General features: G+C 52.7%; 7 protein-coding genes across 7 annotated transcripts; 4 read left to right on the top strand and 3 right to left on the bottom strand.

Annotated features, from left to right (window-relative positions):
* Positions 1 to 51: 51 nt before the first annotated feature.
* J4E87_008583 (uncharacterized protein) lies at positions 52 to 837 on the bottom strand (the record flags this gene model as incomplete). The annotated part of the gene is made up of 1 exon (XM_049380171.1): positions 52 to 837. One exon carries the CDS (start codon positions 835 to 837, stop codon positions 52 to 54), a length of 786 nt encoding a protein of 261 aa, XP_049230168.1.
* A 353-nt stretch (positions 838 to 1,190) lies between these two features.
* J4E87_008582 (uncharacterized protein) lies at positions 1,191 to 2,211 on the bottom strand (the record flags this gene model as incomplete). Its single annotated transcript, XM_049380170.1, has 2 exons — positions 1,191 to 1,298; positions 1,357 to 2,211. The coding sequence occupies 2 exons, from the start codon at positions 2,209 to 2,211 to the stop codon at positions 1,191 to 1,193; spliced, it is 963 nt and encodes a 320-aa protein (XP_049230167.1).
* Positions 2,212 to 3,872: 1,661 nt separating this feature from the next.
* Positions 3,873 to 5,748, bottom strand: J4E87_008581 (uncharacterized protein; the record flags this gene model as incomplete). Its single annotated transcript, XM_049380169.1, has 5 exons — positions 3,873 to 4,786; positions 4,841 to 4,919; positions 4,974 to 5,435; positions 5,551 to 5,581; positions 5,630 to 5,748. The coding sequence occupies 5 exons, from the start codon at positions 5,746 to 5,748 to the stop codon at positions 3,873 to 3,875; spliced, it is 1,605 nt and encodes a 534-aa protein (XP_049230166.1).
* Positions 5,749 to 6,874: 1,126 nt separating this feature from the next.
* J4E87_008580 (uncharacterized protein) lies at positions 6,875 to 8,632 on the top strand (the record flags this gene model as incomplete). Its single annotated transcript, XM_049380168.1, has 3 exons — positions 6,875 to 6,883; positions 7,011 to 8,501; positions 8,549 to 8,632. The coding sequence occupies 3 exons, from the start codon at positions 6,875 to 6,877 to the stop codon at positions 8,630 to 8,632; spliced, it is 1,584 nt and encodes a 527-aa protein (XP_049230165.1).
* An 870-nt stretch (positions 8,633 to 9,502) lies between these two features.
* On the top strand, positions 9,503 to 11,414 carry J4E87_008579 (uncharacterized protein; the record flags this gene model as incomplete). Its single annotated transcript, XM_049380167.1, has 3 exons — positions 9,503 to 9,743; positions 9,798 to 10,646; positions 10,699 to 11,414. The coding sequence occupies 3 exons, from the start codon at positions 9,503 to 9,505 to the stop codon at positions 11,412 to 11,414; spliced, it is 1,806 nt and encodes a 601-aa protein (XP_049230164.1).
* A 615-nt stretch (positions 11,415 to 12,029) lies between these two features.
* Positions 12,030 to 13,509, top strand: J4E87_008578 (uncharacterized protein; the record flags this gene model as incomplete). The annotated part of the gene is made up of 2 exons (XM_049380166.1): positions 12,030 to 12,080; positions 12,133 to 13,509. 2 exons carry the CDS (start codon positions 12,030 to 12,032, stop codon positions 13,507 to 13,509), a joined length of 1,428 nt encoding a protein of 475 aa, XP_049230163.1.
* Positions 13,510 to 14,421: 912 nt separating this feature from the next.
* J4E87_008577 (uncharacterized protein) lies at positions 14,422 to 15,790 on the top strand (the record flags this gene model as incomplete). The annotated part of the gene is made up of 4 exons (XM_049380165.1): positions 14,422 to 14,568; positions 14,615 to 15,214; positions 15,273 to 15,752; positions 15,785 to 15,790. 4 exons carry the CDS (start codon positions 14,422 to 14,424, stop codon positions 15,788 to 15,790), a joined length of 1,233 nt encoding a protein of 410 aa, XP_049230162.1.
* Positions 15,791 to 16,281: the final 491 nt, after the last annotated feature.

Below are 16,281 nucleotides of genomic sequence, written 5' to 3'. Positions count from 1 at the left end.
GCAACGATCGATTTCACGTCCCGGGCCTTATGTCAACACGTCTTGGGCGGTTTAACACCACTCCCCACAAGCCTCGACATCCCACACCGGTCTCTTTCCCATATCCGCACTCGCCTTCTTCCCTTTATTCCTCTTGAGCTCTTCGCACGCACGCACCATGTCCTCATCGCCTTCCAACAGTCCGGCTATGACACGCTCGGCCATGCCACAGAGCTTAGCAACCAGGCACTTGTAATGCCCCAGCGTACCAGTCGTCTCAATCAGTACACGCATCCTTGGCTTCGCAGTCGTAGACGGACCAGAAGTACCAGTACCAGACGCCAACGCAGGAGGACAATGTCGAGATCCGGCGATCTTACTAACGGGACCACCACCAGTCTCGATACCATTCTTCGTCTTCACTGTTGGTGTCGAGTCGTCTTCGGTCTCCTCCTCTCCCAACACCTTTCCCACTCCATACAATCTCTCCATCTTCATCTTTCGCAATCCCTCCATCCTTGTCTGTACAGAGCTTTTCCTCCTTTTCTCCTCGAAAACAACTAACGCGATCTTTATCCCCATTTCTATCTCTACATCCTCATCATCTTCATCCTCCTCGTCATCTTCATCCCCCTCCTCCTCTCCCATATCCACCCTCGGTACGACTACAGGCACCTCAACGATCGGCACACTGACTCTCAGCGGATTACAGTCAGGATCGTTGGCGTAGTACCGTACGAGGAAAGCGAGGTGTTTTGAGCATTCGTTGAGGAGGGGTTTGGGGATAGAGGGGTGCGTTAGTTGGAGGTTTAGTTCGGAGAAGATGCGTGCGCGGAGGGGGTCGATTGGTGGTGTCATTGTGAGAGTGTGGTAGGGGGTGATGTTGGGGTTATGGCGGTGAGAAGGAGGATGTTGGGTTGAGGGGGTGTTATAGGGATGATGAGGATGAAGGGGAGGATGGTTTGCTAGCTCGAGACATTCGTTGCAGGTGTGGTCTTAGAGGTTAGACAAACTGACTTTGACTTGTGAAGACGGGTTGGTGCGGGCATGTTTCAAGCTGCGTCGATTGCTAAGTTTGCCACAAAGGTCAGACAAATTAACAATTCTCGTTCAGGTCAAATGACTAGAATGCTGTATGTCTTGTTGCTAGGGATGGCCTTTACCCATATCCTTCGGGGTACATGCAAATTTCTGACGACGGCTTCCTGTGATCAGAGTACCAGATGCATATCATCCAAATCAATATCCAATCCTGAACTCAGCTGTGGAATCTGCTTGTAGTTGCTCTCATCCAGGGTCTTCCTGATGAACTTGAGTGTCTGTCTCCCGGTCAGTACAACAATGCTCATGTCCGCCAAACATATGTCAAGCACTCACCTCAGCATAAGTCGGAGTCTGATCTTGTTTCATCATCTCCAAGAACGCCCACGTCATAGCTCCCGTCGCCTCCCCTTCAATCCGCGCATCCGCACTCGTCTGATCATCCCTACACCCACTAAACATCGTCACCATCTTCTGCTCACTCCCATACTGGCCCGCAAACTCTCCACTCTCTAGTCCTTCCTCCTCCTGCTCTTCACCAAAATGCTTCAGTCCCTTGAAGAACGTACTCGCACCCGCAAGCAATTCCCTCGCCTCCCCAACTTTGCTATACGAGAAACCACCAGAGATGATATCGCGCGCCTCATTAGCAAGCGTAAGCCCAGCTTTCAAGTTATCCATCAAACTGATCTGGCCATCGCTATCAGAGCGGTAAACAAACGGTAGCTCGAGCGCACTACCAGAATGACAACAGTCCATTATGACAAACAACGTGCAATCCCGCGCCATATACGTAACAAGGTGTTCATGTAAAATGGTACTGGAAATCTGGCCGCGCTGTTCGAAATCCACAGGAACGATCGATGCATCCATTCCCGTCGTCCTGTTTCCGTCTACATCTGCAATCTGGCCGCCATGACCGGAGTAGTGCAGGAACAAGGTACATCCGGGTTCTGAGACGAGCCAGTCCATGGCTGCGAGGAGGTTGTGGCCGGTGGGGTAGTAGGGGGAGTCGTAGGGTACTTCTGGTCGGTCGGTGAGGATGACTCGGTCTTTATGCGAGTTGGTGTAGCCGCGGTAGGAGAGGAACTCGGCCATGTTGTCTACGTCTGAGTGACAGCCCTTGAGTTCGTGGCTGCTGCCGACATAGTTGATGCCGATGAGGAGGGACTTCTTGCGGCGGTAGGACATGTTGAGGTTAGATAGAAGAACGGAGTAGATATGCGATTGTGGTGTTGGAAGAAGGATTCTAGGTAGTTGTGGCTGAGGTCTGTAGCGTGGATGTCAAGTGTTGGTAGTGGTGGGGTAGTGAATGATGTGGCTGATCACTGCCCAATCAATTCTAGTGGGAAGACGCGTCGCGCCCCGCCCACGTGCATGCGCGATTGTATACTGCAAACAGCAATGCGACATATACCAAAGTTACGAGGATCTTGGTGGCTGGGTTTGCGACCAGTCTAGGGCATTGCTAGCAGAAAGTGATGATGACGTCACTCGGTCGTGCGCGCATCTTACAACTGCATGTGTCACATATATCACAAAGAGTCAAGGCATGCCGCCACTACAGTACCATGAATCGAGAAATCAGTCCACCTCCCTCGAAACGACGCAAGGTCGCGACAAACACAGCGACGTCTCCCGGGCAAACGGCGCCTCCAAGCACGCCCGCATCTCGAACGCCCCTTCCACCTCTCAACGCAAACACATTACGCATCTTCTCTTGGAACATCGATGGCATTGCTCCATTCCTACAAAAGCCAATCACAGAGTTCTTCCAAACTTCCAAGTCCAGGACGGCGCTCAGGGATGATGCAAAGAACGCCCGGCCGACAGCCTCACTCAGAGGTTTCCTACACAGACACCAATGGCCATCCATCCTCTTCCTCCAAGAAGTCAAAATCGCCCACACAGATGAAAAGACCCAAGACGCAGTCAAAAAAGCAGTAAAATCACCCCTACCAGAAGAAGAAGGAACTCCCCATAATAAGCGCCCACTATACCACGTCCACTTCACCCTCCCCACCGACCTCCACAACGCCCGCGGCCCCAAACGCAGCGGCAAAATCTACGGCGTATGCAGTCTAATCCGGCGCGACCTCTACATCCCCTACAAAATCGCCCTCCGCACCGTAGACTGGGACGCCGAAGGCCGCATCTCCGTCGTAGAACTTCGCTCGAAAACCAGCAGCACCGCCAAACTCGCCATCTTCAACATCTACGCCGTCAACGGGACGGAGAACGCATATCGAGACCCGCAGACCGGTGCGTTTAAAGGAACGAGACATGACCGGAAACGCGCGTTTCATAAGCTATTAGCGAGGGAATGTAGGGAGTTGGAGGAGCAAGGCTGGGATGTGTTACTCGCAGGCGACATGAACGTCGCGCCTGACGAGCGAGACGGGTATCCCAAACTACGCATCTTCCCACAGGCACATGTAGTTAACCGCGCGGATTTCCACGATAAGCTGCTAGGAGGGGGTGGGAAGGCGAAGGAGCCGTTTGATGGTGTTGATGTGTGGAGGGAGATGTTTCCGGATGAGAGGCGGTATACGTATCATTCTAGAGGAAGGAAATGGGGGAGTAGCTGTGATAGGGTGGATTATTTTGTTGCGGGGAGGAGGATGTGGGAGAAGGGGTGGGTTCGGGCGGCTGGGATTATGGATTCCGAGGTGGAGATGGGGACGAGTGATCATGTGCCGATTTGGGTGGATGTTGAGATGAAGGAGGGGGGTGGGAAGGAAACAATGCCGAAAGAGCAAGAGAAAGATGCTGTAAAAATATTATCTTCCTGAGTTACAGACTTTCTCCAATCTGCACATTGACATCGAGACGTACCTACGACCTAAATCCTCCTACTCCGCCTCTCTAGTATCCGCCACAAAAAACGGACTCGTCCCCATCCCATTAAACGCATTAACCTCCCACAACTCCGTCGTCCCACGCAACACCTCATACCGATTGTAGTCTCCACACCCACTCCCCGTATTAACACACTCCGTCGTAATCCGACCCGCAATCCTCTCACCAACCTCCTGCCCCTCGAACCACGCACCGTGCAAGAAACCAAAGTACTCCGCACTCATCGCCTCGCCCGCAAAATACAACCTGCCTACATTCGCGCGAAGGTTTTGGTGCATTTCGAGTGTCGTTCCAGCGGGCCAGTTGGAGTAGGAACCGTAGGACCAGGGTGTTTGGGTCCAGCGCGGGTAGGTAAACGCAATAGGTTCAGGGACCGTGATGTTGGGGAACATTTTACGGAGGACAGCCATACCCTCCGCTTTCGTAGTTTCATCGTCCTGCGCTTCCACGCGGTAAGACTGTTCGTCTACGAGCGTGGCGAAGAGGATGTTGGAACCGGGCAGGAACCCTTCTGTTGATAGACTCTGCCAGACGGTGTAGTACCCACGTGTAGTGGGATCCGCATAAAGGAAGAATTGCTTGTCGGTTGGCCAGAAGGTTTCGTTGAATTGAAAGAAGAGCTTTGTGTAGGTGCCGAAGGAGAAGGTGGCGATGGCGGATTGCTTCCAGTCCGGGAGGGTGGGCGAGAAGGTTATGGCGTCGTTTTGGAGGACGCCGAGGGAGACGGTGGAGATGGCGTAGTCGGCTTCGATGCAGGAGCCGTCTGAGGTGAGGATCTCGACGCTGGTGTCGGAGTAGGTGATGTTTGTTACGATGGTGTTGAGGAGGAGGCGGGGGTCGGCGGGTTGGAGGAATTTGGAGGCTTGGTGCTTGAGCCAGGTGTTGAAGCCGCGTTGGTCGGTGCAGACTGGGAATTATTTCAGTCAGTGCGAAGATCATGTTTATATGCGGGGATACGTACAGTTGCTGACCTCGGAGAAGCCATAGTAGGTCAGATTGTATCCCGTAATGCCATAGACGAAGCTTGATTCCTCGGGTGTCTGGAAAGCTTGCGTATTAGCATGTCTCACAAATGATCGTTCCAGGTAGCTTACCTGAGCGGTCTCCCAATCCCAGAGATAGTACTCCACAGCCTTGCGCGCCGGATCGTCCTTTGGTCTCCACCCGCTTTGCCAAAGACCTGCACGGAAGCTCCTGTCTTGCAAGTTCTCGGAGAGTAGCGTTCCAGCACTTTGTTCGAAAACACTCCAGTACTCTTCAAACTCATCCAATAAGTTTGTGAAGTCCACAGCTCCCGTCTCATTGTAGGTCGCGACGGAGAAAGAGTCGGAATTTGGGCTGGAGAGATTGACTTGTTTTGAGAAAGTCCAGACCGGGTTTTCTGGACCGTCTATTGTGTTTTCACCCAGACCAGAGATCCAGTTTGCGCCTAGCTCGACGGTGTAAGGGTCGCCGTTGGAGTCGGAACCGAACTTTGTGTTTCGCATGCGGCCACCGATGTGGTCTTGGTACTCGAGAATCAGGAAGTCGGTGACTGATTGATTGGCAAGCGCTTGCTGGAAGCTATTAGCAGCTGGGTTAGGCATAATCGTTGAGCCTCCGCAGTGTATTGAATCAGATGAAATTTGCCTTGGTCTGTTCATCGTGACAAGAGTCTCAATGTAGACTTACAGCTGCTGTGATACCGGCAACTCCGCCACCACTACGAACTATTAGTCAACCTTGGATCGTGTTTCAAGATGAAACTTACATGATAGCGACAGTAGTCTTCCTACATGTGCTGGTGTTGGCCCGTCCGTGGATTGCCGGCGCAGCGAAGGTCAATGGTACGAGACCAGTGGTCAACAACAACGTATCCGCCAACCTCATGATGAATACACTTCGAGAGATAGTTGTGAAGAATGTAAGGCTTGCTGCAGTCTGCTGCACACCGACAGATACTTAAAGCTTGACCTAATAATGCATGCTTGAATGCATATCTAAAGTATCATCCACTGTAGTTTGGCGTACGTTCCTTCCCCCGCATTAGTCCCACGGCAATGGCCGGGGATGGCGGTAGTAATCGAGGTACAGTAATAGCGGTTAGTCGCATCTTACCTATCACAGATAAGCATGGGTTCATGGGTTCGTGACATGGGGTCGTGATCCGGTGTTCATGTGTCGCAACGCAGATCTTAGACCTGCCTAATATGGGCATAACCTCATGAAAACCTGGAAGTAGGATAGTAGTAAACCGAAAAAATCGACCGAACCAGAGGACACTTGATAGGATAGTAGTAGGACGACTGCTAAGTGCAGAGACGCACAGAACGGATATGCAGCTTAGAGAAAGGAGCATGGTGTGGAAGATGGCACAGGGCCGATGTAGACCGGGGGTTACTGGCTTGCGCCGAAAATGATAAGAGCGCCGCGTGTACTTGCTGCATACGTGAGGTGACGTCGCCATGGATAGCAGGTGCTCATCGGCGTGACCGTAGTGCTCTTGCCGTTATTTTCGTTCGAGTTTGTCGTTGAATGCGAGACGATGCTGTCATAGGAAGTGCAGCGTCGATGTTAGCTGGGCGAGGCTGACCCGCGGGAACACCGCGTGAACTCAAAGAAGCTATGACCACGGACGTCTGCTCCCACACCTCCACAACCATCGCGTGATTTCGACGCGTCCACGGGTATGCGCGCGACAAGTCGAGTCTAATCGAAAATTGTTGAAGAGTCTGAACGCATCCCATTACGCGAGCAGTTCAAGACGCGGGAAAGGCGCAAGGTTTTCGGGACGGCACGATGGCGGGGTTTTTGGTCATGTTATCTTTCGCTCGTCGCCTTTCGCTTCCAATGTCACTCCCATTTCTCGCAGCTTCCATTGGCACACAATCTCTCTCCTGATCATTACTTCGCATTCTACTATCGCGTCAATTTCTCCTCACAAGTACGGCAACACAGTCAGGATGCAGCCGAGTAGCAGAATGCCCGATCAAGGTAACGTCAGATAGCAGAACGCATGAGACCGGTGTTCGCTCGCCAGCATCTTTGCTGGCAGCGATCTGAGATATACGGTCTGAACTTGATCAGGTTAAAGCCTGCGAAAGGACTCATGCTTTGCTCCCGCGCCGCGAGGCTGCTACTAATGGCTTTAGGTCGCCGTCATGGACCCCATTACGAACCCGCCCGATGAAAAAAAGTCGATATTCGCCCCGAACGCGAGAAACGAAACCGGACTACCTGTCAGCGCACACGATATCGAGAATGAAGGAGCGGGACACCAGAGCAGATGGCAGGACATGTGGAAGGCGTTTGAGAGGCAGCTTGTCGCATACAACCTCGAGGCCCGCGGCATTGAGCGTGTCGAGCCGGAGGAGCGTCAGGACTTGCGCCTGCTTGGATACTCCCAGGTAGCCATCATGTGGTTCAGCGTCAATCTCGCGGCAAACAACATCACACTGGGCATGCTCGGTCCTGCCGTCTTCGCCCTCGGCTTCCTCGATTCCTGCATGCTGGCCGTCTTCGGCGCATTCGTCGGCTGCCTGGTCGTCGCATACATCGCAACCTTTGGCCCGAAGAGCGGGAACAGGACTATGATCTTCTCACGATACATCACCGGCTGGTGGCCTTCCAAGGTCGTCGTCCTGCTCAACATTGTCGTTCTGCTTGGGTACGGGATGATCGACTGCGTAGTCGCTGGACAGATACTCTCAGCTGTTTCGGGCAACTCCATGTCCGTCGTGGTCGGCATCATCATCGTAGCGATCATTGCATGGGCTATCACAACCTTCGGCTACCAGATCTTCCACTACTACGAGCGCTGGGCCTGGCTACCACAACTCATTGTGTTATGCATTCTAGCTGGCGTCGCCGGTCCGCAGTTCAACATCTCCTCCGAGTCCCATGGCGACGAAGACCCAGACACCATAGTCGGGAATCGCATCAGCTTCTTCGGCTTGACACTCGCTGCGGCTATCACGTACGGCGGAGGAGCAGCAGACTACTTCGTCTACTACCCAGAACACGCATCTTCATTCAAGATCTTCGGCATGACCATGCTCGGTTTGATGTGCAGCTTCACGTTCGCCTTCGTCTTGGGCATCGGTCTGGCATGCGGTATGCTGATCAACACGGACTGGGAAGCGGCATATGGGGTATCGCAAGGCGCCCTGATAGTCGAGGCATACAAACCACTAGGCGCTTTCGGTTCATTCTGTGGCGTGGTAGTCGCCTTGGGTCTCGTCGCCAACCTCATCGTCCCAACCTACTCTTCCGGCATCGACGCCCAGATTCTGGGCCGCTATGCAAGTGTCGTACCGAGAGTCATTTGGAATACCGTTGGCGTAGTCATCTACACGGTCTGCGCACTAGCAGGGCGTGCCCATCTTGCCGAGATCTTCACCAACTTCCTCGCTCTCATGGGCTACTGGGTCTCAGTCTGGATTGCCATCACGCTCGAGGAACATCTGATCTTCCGTCGCAAAACTGGCTTCAATTGGCAAGTGTGGAACCAGAAGAAGAAGCTTCCGCTGGGCATCGCGGCTTTTACGTCTTTCGTGATCGGTTGGATTGGAGCCATCATGTGTATGGCTCAGGTTTGGTACATTGGGCCAATTGCTAAGCAAGTTGGTACTTACGGAGCTGATGTATGTGCGCGTGAAGAGGCAAAGATGTGCAAGGCTAACACGATTAGATGGGCAATTATGTCGGTTTCGCATGGGCTGCAGTTGTCTATCCGCCTCTGAGGGTCTGGGAGCTGAAGCGCTTCGGCCGATGATCAAGACCTTTTCACCGTTCAGAGCGCAATCTGCTTGGAGACGTCGGCGTAGCGAGTAAATCATTCAGCAAGAAGTTAATGGCGCTCTGAGTCTTCCTGTTGCTCATGTCAAGTATCGCAAGCCTTTATCTCCCATTTTTCCTGTTCTCTTTGTCATTGCGCGTGCATTGAGATGAGGTCAAGAACGATATGGGAAATGATTTGACAAGAGATGGCCAAGGTGCATAGTAGGCGTACCCCCCGGCGACGAGTTGCTTTCTTACTGCGTATGCACCTCGAAACTACATCAATGATAAGTATCCTCACGCACTGTTATTTGTGGTTGTCTGGTGGGCGTTTGCCGTCCATTTCGATGAAGAATCAGGATGATGTCATCGCCTCTTGCGCAGTTCTAGACCGGAAAGAGCATATCAGACACGCATGCCTTCTTCTTGGTTCCATACACGAAGCCTTGGCACAAAGGTATATGCTTCGCCATCCGCCTATGACACTTGTAGCATAGTAGCAGCGTCTGACTTGAGGGTAAGTTTGTACACATTAAAGTGGTATCAAAGGCTATTCACTTCGAATAGTAGTCTTTAAATCCTTAGTCACTTCATGTCAGGGTCTTCTGTCTCTTTCCATCTTCTCCCGTCGTTCCCGATTTTCGAGTCCAGTTTGCTATCTTGCGCACGGGCCCGGCAACGTGCTGTTGTTGTGTAAGTCACGGTGACTGCCTGTTGCGCTCGTCTCTGGCTTGGCGTTGTTGTGACTGCTGTCTCTCACCTCACCTCCCCACAATCAAAACAAAATCCTCCACAACAACGGACAGCTCTTCTGTCTTTTCCCATCCTTTCCCATTCCCAATCACCACCACCGACCACTGGCAACATGTCGGGCAACCTCATCGACCTCAGTGACGAGGGCACCTCCTCTCAGAACACCACTGGCATCAACGGCATTCACCGTACCAACGGTCTCGTCGGCCGCATGTCACTCTCGGAGAACCGCGCAAGGTCGCCTCCACGCAACCACTTCGCAGGCCTCGATGTCCTCATGAGGCAGAGGCAGTCTTCTACACCAGTCCCTTCGCCAGCTCCGCGCCCGGTGTCGCTGCCGACCGTAGCCAGTGGTGAGTGACCAGATCCATGTTTACATTACTAAATGACTGACTGACCACATCTAGTCCCTCGCTTTGCTACACGTCTTGCTTCAAGTTCGGAGATGTTCTCCCCGCTGGCTCAACCATACAGGGCCCCAGAGTCTGTGGCGTCTTTCCTGCAAGAGCAGCAAGAGCCCTTGACCTCCGCCCTTAGGTCTGATCAGCCGATCCCCGAGTACATCCCTGAAAACAGGATGGAGTTCAGGAGCATGATTGATACTATCAATGACTACGACAAGACCGCCGACAGCGAGTCTGATCATCGTTCTGGTCGCAGCTCCTGGTCGCCACCCGTCCACGTCCCTCACATCGAGTCATCCGTGCCTGCTGCATCTGATACACCCCCGACTCCAGCAGACTCCGTCGTGCATGCCATTCATGATTTCGAATTCGACCAACCAACGATGGTACGGATGACTGAGCAGGAGCAGCGGACCGTGCTAGAGGACCAGTTGGCAGCCGCCGAGGAAAACTTGGCCAGGCTCAAGCGCGAGAACACAGAGGCCGCTAAGAAGCTAGGACTTGTCGGATTCCAGATCGAGTCCACCGAGAACCAAAATGCCGCGATGTCTCGTGCTATGTCTGAGAAGGACGTCATGATCAAGAAGAACGAACTTGAGATGAAGAGGAAGGCGACTGAAGTTCAAGACCTCGACGTTAAGATGAAGAGCAAGGACGCTGAGCTCAAGGCCAGGGTTGCTGAGCTCAAGGACTTGAACGCCAAGCTAAAGATCCAGGACGCTGAGATCAAGGCCCAGAACACTCAGTCGGTAAGGAAAGAGCTTGTGATCGCGAGACATGTTGCTGAGATCAAAAAGCAACGTCAACAGCTAGGTGCCCGCAATGCGTTGATCAGCAAGGCAAATCCCGGAAGTAAGTTCGAACATCATACTGTACCAAAAGGGCCTAAGCTAACTCATGCTAGATGATAAGGTCGGTGTGCATGGCGCCAGGATGGCTGCTAAGGATGCCGAGTTAGCCACTATGAACACCAAGTTGGCCGCTAGGAATGCCGAGTTGGCAGCGCTCAAGCAGATCGCCAAGGAGCAAAAGGCCCTCCTCACCAAGGAGCAGCAGGAGGCAGTCGACCATCAGCGGATCATCGACCATCACCGCTCACAAAATCAGGCCTTTGCTGACGCTGCGACTGCACGCGAGCAGACCATAGCTGATCTGCGCCAAGAGCTTGTCGTCCGAAAGTTTGAGCTGACCGACGCCCAAGAGCAACGTGGAAACCGCGGCGCCATCGAGGACATCAAGGGCAAGCTTCGTGAAATGACCACTCTGTCCGATCGCCAGCGAGCCCAGCTCAAGGACGCCAAGGACGAACTCAAGTTCAAGGATGCCCGCATCATGGACCTCAGCAACAACGGCGAGCGTCTCCGTGGTGCCATTCATGTCGTCCCGCCGCGCAATGTCAAGCTCCCTGAGACCGTCGTATCATGCACGGAGTGTTACGCCATGGACCGGCGATGCGACAGCGGTACCAAGTGTCGCCCCTGCATGGAGAACAACACTGAGTGCCTGCGCTTCATGTGCTCATTGAAGTACAAGAACGGCAACTGCCCTCTGGTCCCCTGCCCTCTCACCCACGACGGCCAGGGTTACCTCATGTTGCCGCGACCTCGTCCTGAATGGTGAAAAGCTCAACACGGTGAGCTAGGAAACGATTAGCGGACTCTCATGAGCTTTGGTGCATATTTCTCTGGCGTCGGCGTCGGAGTTGGCATCTGTGTGTTTGAGCAATCCTATGGGCAGCCAAGTGCTGGCAGTTTTCTGACTGAATAGCACGATTAGGTAGAGCCTCAATAAGGAAAAAGTCTTCAAGATGAAGCATTCATGAACTTCTATTCAAATTTAACCGTGATGACCAGGTTGTACATCGTGCTGTTGTGACGTCATTTGCTCGCCTTGCTAATGCTAGCACGTCAGGGCGGAAGGCAAGCGCGAAGGATGCCGCTCGTACATAATCACCATGCGCATCTCGGGCTGAGAATTCTCCTTCAAATATAACGACGAGCTATTCAGAGTGCTGATCAGAGGCGCGCAGTGCAGTCCGCCTCGTGCCAGGGTCTGCGTTGTGGCGCGTCGCAGACATCTGAAACCGAGTGCGGCGCGGCACCGGGCGTCTTCACAGTCAGCATGGCATCGCGGCTGCTGCCTTCCTGGTTGTGCCTGCCGTCTGCGGGTCTTTTACTTTGATCCCATCTCTTCCTTTACTGCCTCTCTCTAAACAATTCACAACAGCACGCAATTATGGAAGAGATGGCAATGAAGACGGGTTCGAGCGGGCGTGAAGTACGGGTGGTTAGTATTGTTGCCGCAGATGTTCGCTTTATCAATTCTAATGAGCATATAGGCTTCCGAAGAGGAACCAGGTCCCTTGATTCGACAGCGTCCACTGTGGAGAGTACCGCAACTAGGGCTGCTCGTATTCGCGATAGTATTGCTGTATTGGAATGCGTGCCCTCCCGGCCATACGACGACTTCTGACCGATCTTTATACGACACCACACCGGCCACCATCAACTACGCCAGATGTGAATCGATTGTTTCTTCTGAAGCGCGCACATTTGGCTTCAACATCTCGAACAGCGACGGAGCTGAAACCCATTGGCGTCTATCCGACTCATCCAATTCCACAATTGGCGGTCGTCTCTCTGGTATAATTCACGTCCAGAGAGGCGACGTCGACCAGACCTCAGACATCGAAGTTCGGCTCGAAGTCAATTCCAGCTCTATTGCAGATTACAAGAATGTTGTTTACAACCAAACTGCAACGAGCCTCAGCCTGGACTACCTTCCCTCCGACGATGACGAAGACATTTGTACAGAGATCAAAGTTATGGTATACTTCCGTCCAGAATCGCCTGAACGGCTATTGGATGTGCTCGAGATCAGGTCCGAAACATTCGATCTATGGATCCACGACTGGGCCTGGCAGATCAACAACCTCATCACACATACTTCGCATGGCGAGTACACATACGAAGGCGGCAAAGGCCCGGACCCGTTGCATCCACATAACATCGATTCCAGCTCAACAACAGGAGTCATATGGGGATGGTACGGCTGTGAAGGCACACTGAAGATACACAGCAAAAGCGGGCAGATCGATCTTATGCTGGTACCGCGGTATACGTTCATTGGAAAACCGATGCGACCTGAAGAAATCGTGGTGTATACAGTCAGCGGAGACATCAACGTCGCTGCGCTCTGGGAATATTGGCCACAGCAGCCTTTTACACATTACACGGAAATCCACTCGGCTTACGGCAATGTAGTCGCCGAGATACCACATGGCTCGTACACTACTCTCGCGAGTATCAAAGGCAACGTAAACGCATATCTACGACCATTTGCTGCCGTGAGTCCGGATGATGAAAGCACGATTAAAACGACTACATTGTATGGCAACACGGTTTTACGTCTGGATAATGCAGACCGAGAGCTCTTGGACGAACTGTACGATCCCCTTCTCAATACGAAGAGTTCGCATTGGGTCGGCATTGGTGACTTGTACCTGCGTTACCCGTTCAGTTGGTTCGGGAAAATGAAGGCGTATGGGAGAAAGGGCTCGATCAAGTTCGGGGGAAGTGCGCTAGATGAGGTGGAGGAAGGTGAGGGGTTTGTGAAGGCTGTCAGAGGGAGAGGCGCAGGAAGTCGGATGGATGCGCATGTTGAGTGGAGGGGGATCATGGATGTCACACTGGGTATTTGGGATACGGATGAATGAGTAGTGTACTTGGTCGTCATACTGTTATCATTGCGAGTGCGTATGATCTTCTATGGATACATCAATCATGTGGTATTGCTGTCGATCAACGGGCATGAGTGATTCCAACAGACTGCTATACATGTTCCCCAAAGCCGAACAACAACGCGCCATAAACCTCGCTGAGCTCTGGGCGTTCAATCTCATCGCCAAGACTGACATGAAGGTTTCGCATTGGGGTCAGGCCTACTCAGTAGATATTTCGGTGCCGTCTCCACAGCCTCACGCAGGATCGACCGTCTGCCTCACGACTAAGATAGTTCTCATCAATCCTGCTACCGCCCTGTCGCTTCTCCGCCCTGCTGCTTACGTTTCTGACTACAAAGCGAGGCTTTGTCGACACCCCAGGTTTCAAGATGGTTCAAACCGAAGCGCCGGGCGTTAATGGCCCCATGCAGGGACAGTGCGCGTAGGCTGTTGATGGTGACGTTCGGACGAATATTCATCTTGGCTTCTGTTCATGATGTCGAATCAGATTAGCAGCTCGTCCTCCTGGGTAGTTGGTTTGTTTGACAGATTCGTAGGGGTTAGGGCCATCATGACTTGTACGGTGATCGAAATATCCTAACCGAGCATTGAAACATTTGTGAACGACGTCTTTAGACCCCAAAAAGTACGCCCAATTGATGACACAGATGGCAAGTATACACAACCGACCTGAGAATCCCTGATGTCAGCTCCGTGCCGCTTCGTGAAGATGGGTTTGAGATCGAAAGTCTACTCAGACGGTCTCGTATATGCTCACTGCTGACAGTCGACCCTTGAAGCCGTGCTCAAGGTGAAAAGGTATAAGAAGATCGTAGAAAGAGGATAATGAAGACACCGAACCAGCTCCTCCCCTCATCTCCTCTTCTACACAGGTTCCTCGTCAACATGTTTACGTATCAGAATCCTCTCACCCTTGCGGCAGTACTTCTGGCACAGACGGTGTTGGGTTACCCCCAGGGCGCGGTCCTCAATCCCACATTGATCACCAGAGACAATGAGTTCATCTTTTCCGCCATCGGGGATTCCTGGGGAGTACGTAAACTCACTCAATCGCTACACATTGACTAAGACACAACAGAGCGGAGTTCAATGGAACAACGACACCGCATACGACGGAAACGAAGACGGATGCATGCGCTTCAAGTACGCCTGGTCAACCATAGTCAACGACAGATACCAGGACTGGACACCAACCCCCGATCAAGATCCCCAATTCGAGTTCAGAGCCTGTTCCGGCGCCCATTTGGGAAAGAACATCAACGACCAGATGGACAAGTTGACACGACCGAAGATGACCATGCTCGAAGCCGGCGGGAATAATGCCGATTTCTACCCCATGGCCGACAGCTGCCTCTTCCATACCGACCCGAGAGTAGACTATGGGACTCATTACGAAGACGACGATGCTGACGACCCGACGGGATTGTGCAGGAAGGAGATCAAGCTAGTACGAGGAAGAGTCGGAGAGAAACTTCAGCAGGCCGCTATAGATACTATAGATATCTGGAGGGCCCACCCTGCTGTCAGCGGCAACGACGCAACACTCTTCATGCTAGGATATGCGCGCTTCTTCGCCCTTGACGACGCATGCAACGACTGGGATTTTGGCAGACAGTTCCAATTGCCAAAGAATGCACAGAAGCTCGTAAAAGAAATGCGACAGGAGTTTAATGATCTGGTAAATTCTACTCTCATGGTACTCTCATCTTACACACTGACACCCCTTACCCGCTTAGGTTGACGCCGTGAACCTCGCGATCCGCTCCGCCGTCGAACACTACAACGACCCGAAAATTCGATACATCGACATCAACCCCGCCCTGGAAGGCCATCGCTTCTGCGAAAAAGGCCACAGCTTCAGGTCGCAGATCAATCCTAACAGCTCCGAGGTGCACATCTTTAACAACCCCATCCGGTTTTGGCTTACCATCCACGACGGCGACAGCGTTACCACATACGAGCCCAGCGACGACTTAGATGCCCCCGGCCCACCCGAGGATATCATTGAGAAGCTACGCGGATACCCCGAGGGCGAATCCGTACAACAAGACCAATACACGATAACCACCTTCCGCAACCCCGAGGAACCAAACCTGAGCATGGAGGTGAAAATTGAGCCGCAGCCCCTAAACGGTGGGAGTGGGAGCGGGAATTTCAATGGGTATATAGCGCGGACGTTGCATCCGAAACAGGATGGACACAAGGAGATTGGCGATGTGATTGTCGGGGCGCTCAAGAAAAATTATAGACCTGATGAGTCGGCTCCTGAGCCGCCAACGAACCCGCCGAAGCCGACACAGCCGCCGCAGCCGGAAACTACGGTGCCTGGGTTTAACTGTCCGACCGGGTGTACTTGTAATTCTGGGGTTCCGCTTTGTTTCTAGGGTGCTGATTCGAGGGGGGTAGGCGTGGTGGTTGAGCAGTCGCAGGCTGATTAGCTTTCGGCGTTGAGATGTGAGGGCGTTTCTTTCGGGATGGTTTCGAGGAACAAGACTGGATCATCGGACGTAGCGTGTCTACATCGCCTTGATAGTGCTACTGTCAGCTTCTTGGCCTGATGGACTACTGAAGATGGGCTAGTGTTCGGAATCTCGACCTTCCCTGGAGTTTGGAGTCATAGTTGCCTTGGTATTGGTAATGTTATCGCATACTGTTGCGTGTGCTCGCCCGGAAGTTTTTCTACTCCCGCCATACTTACATATTGCGCTCAAGCTGTCAGAGCTGATATATAAGCGCGAAGGGCGT

The sequence above is a fragment of the Alternaria ethzedia genome (assembly GCF_023757985.1).
Source record: "Alternaria ethzedia strain BMP 0044 chromosome Unknown scaffold_27, whole genome shotgun sequence".
Lineage (NCBI taxonomy): Eukaryota > Fungi > Ascomycota > Dothideomycetes > Pleosporales > Pleosporaceae > Alternaria > Alternaria ethzedia.
Note: the sequence above shows the minus strand (reverse complement) of the source record. Positions and strands in the feature narration are given on the sequence as shown.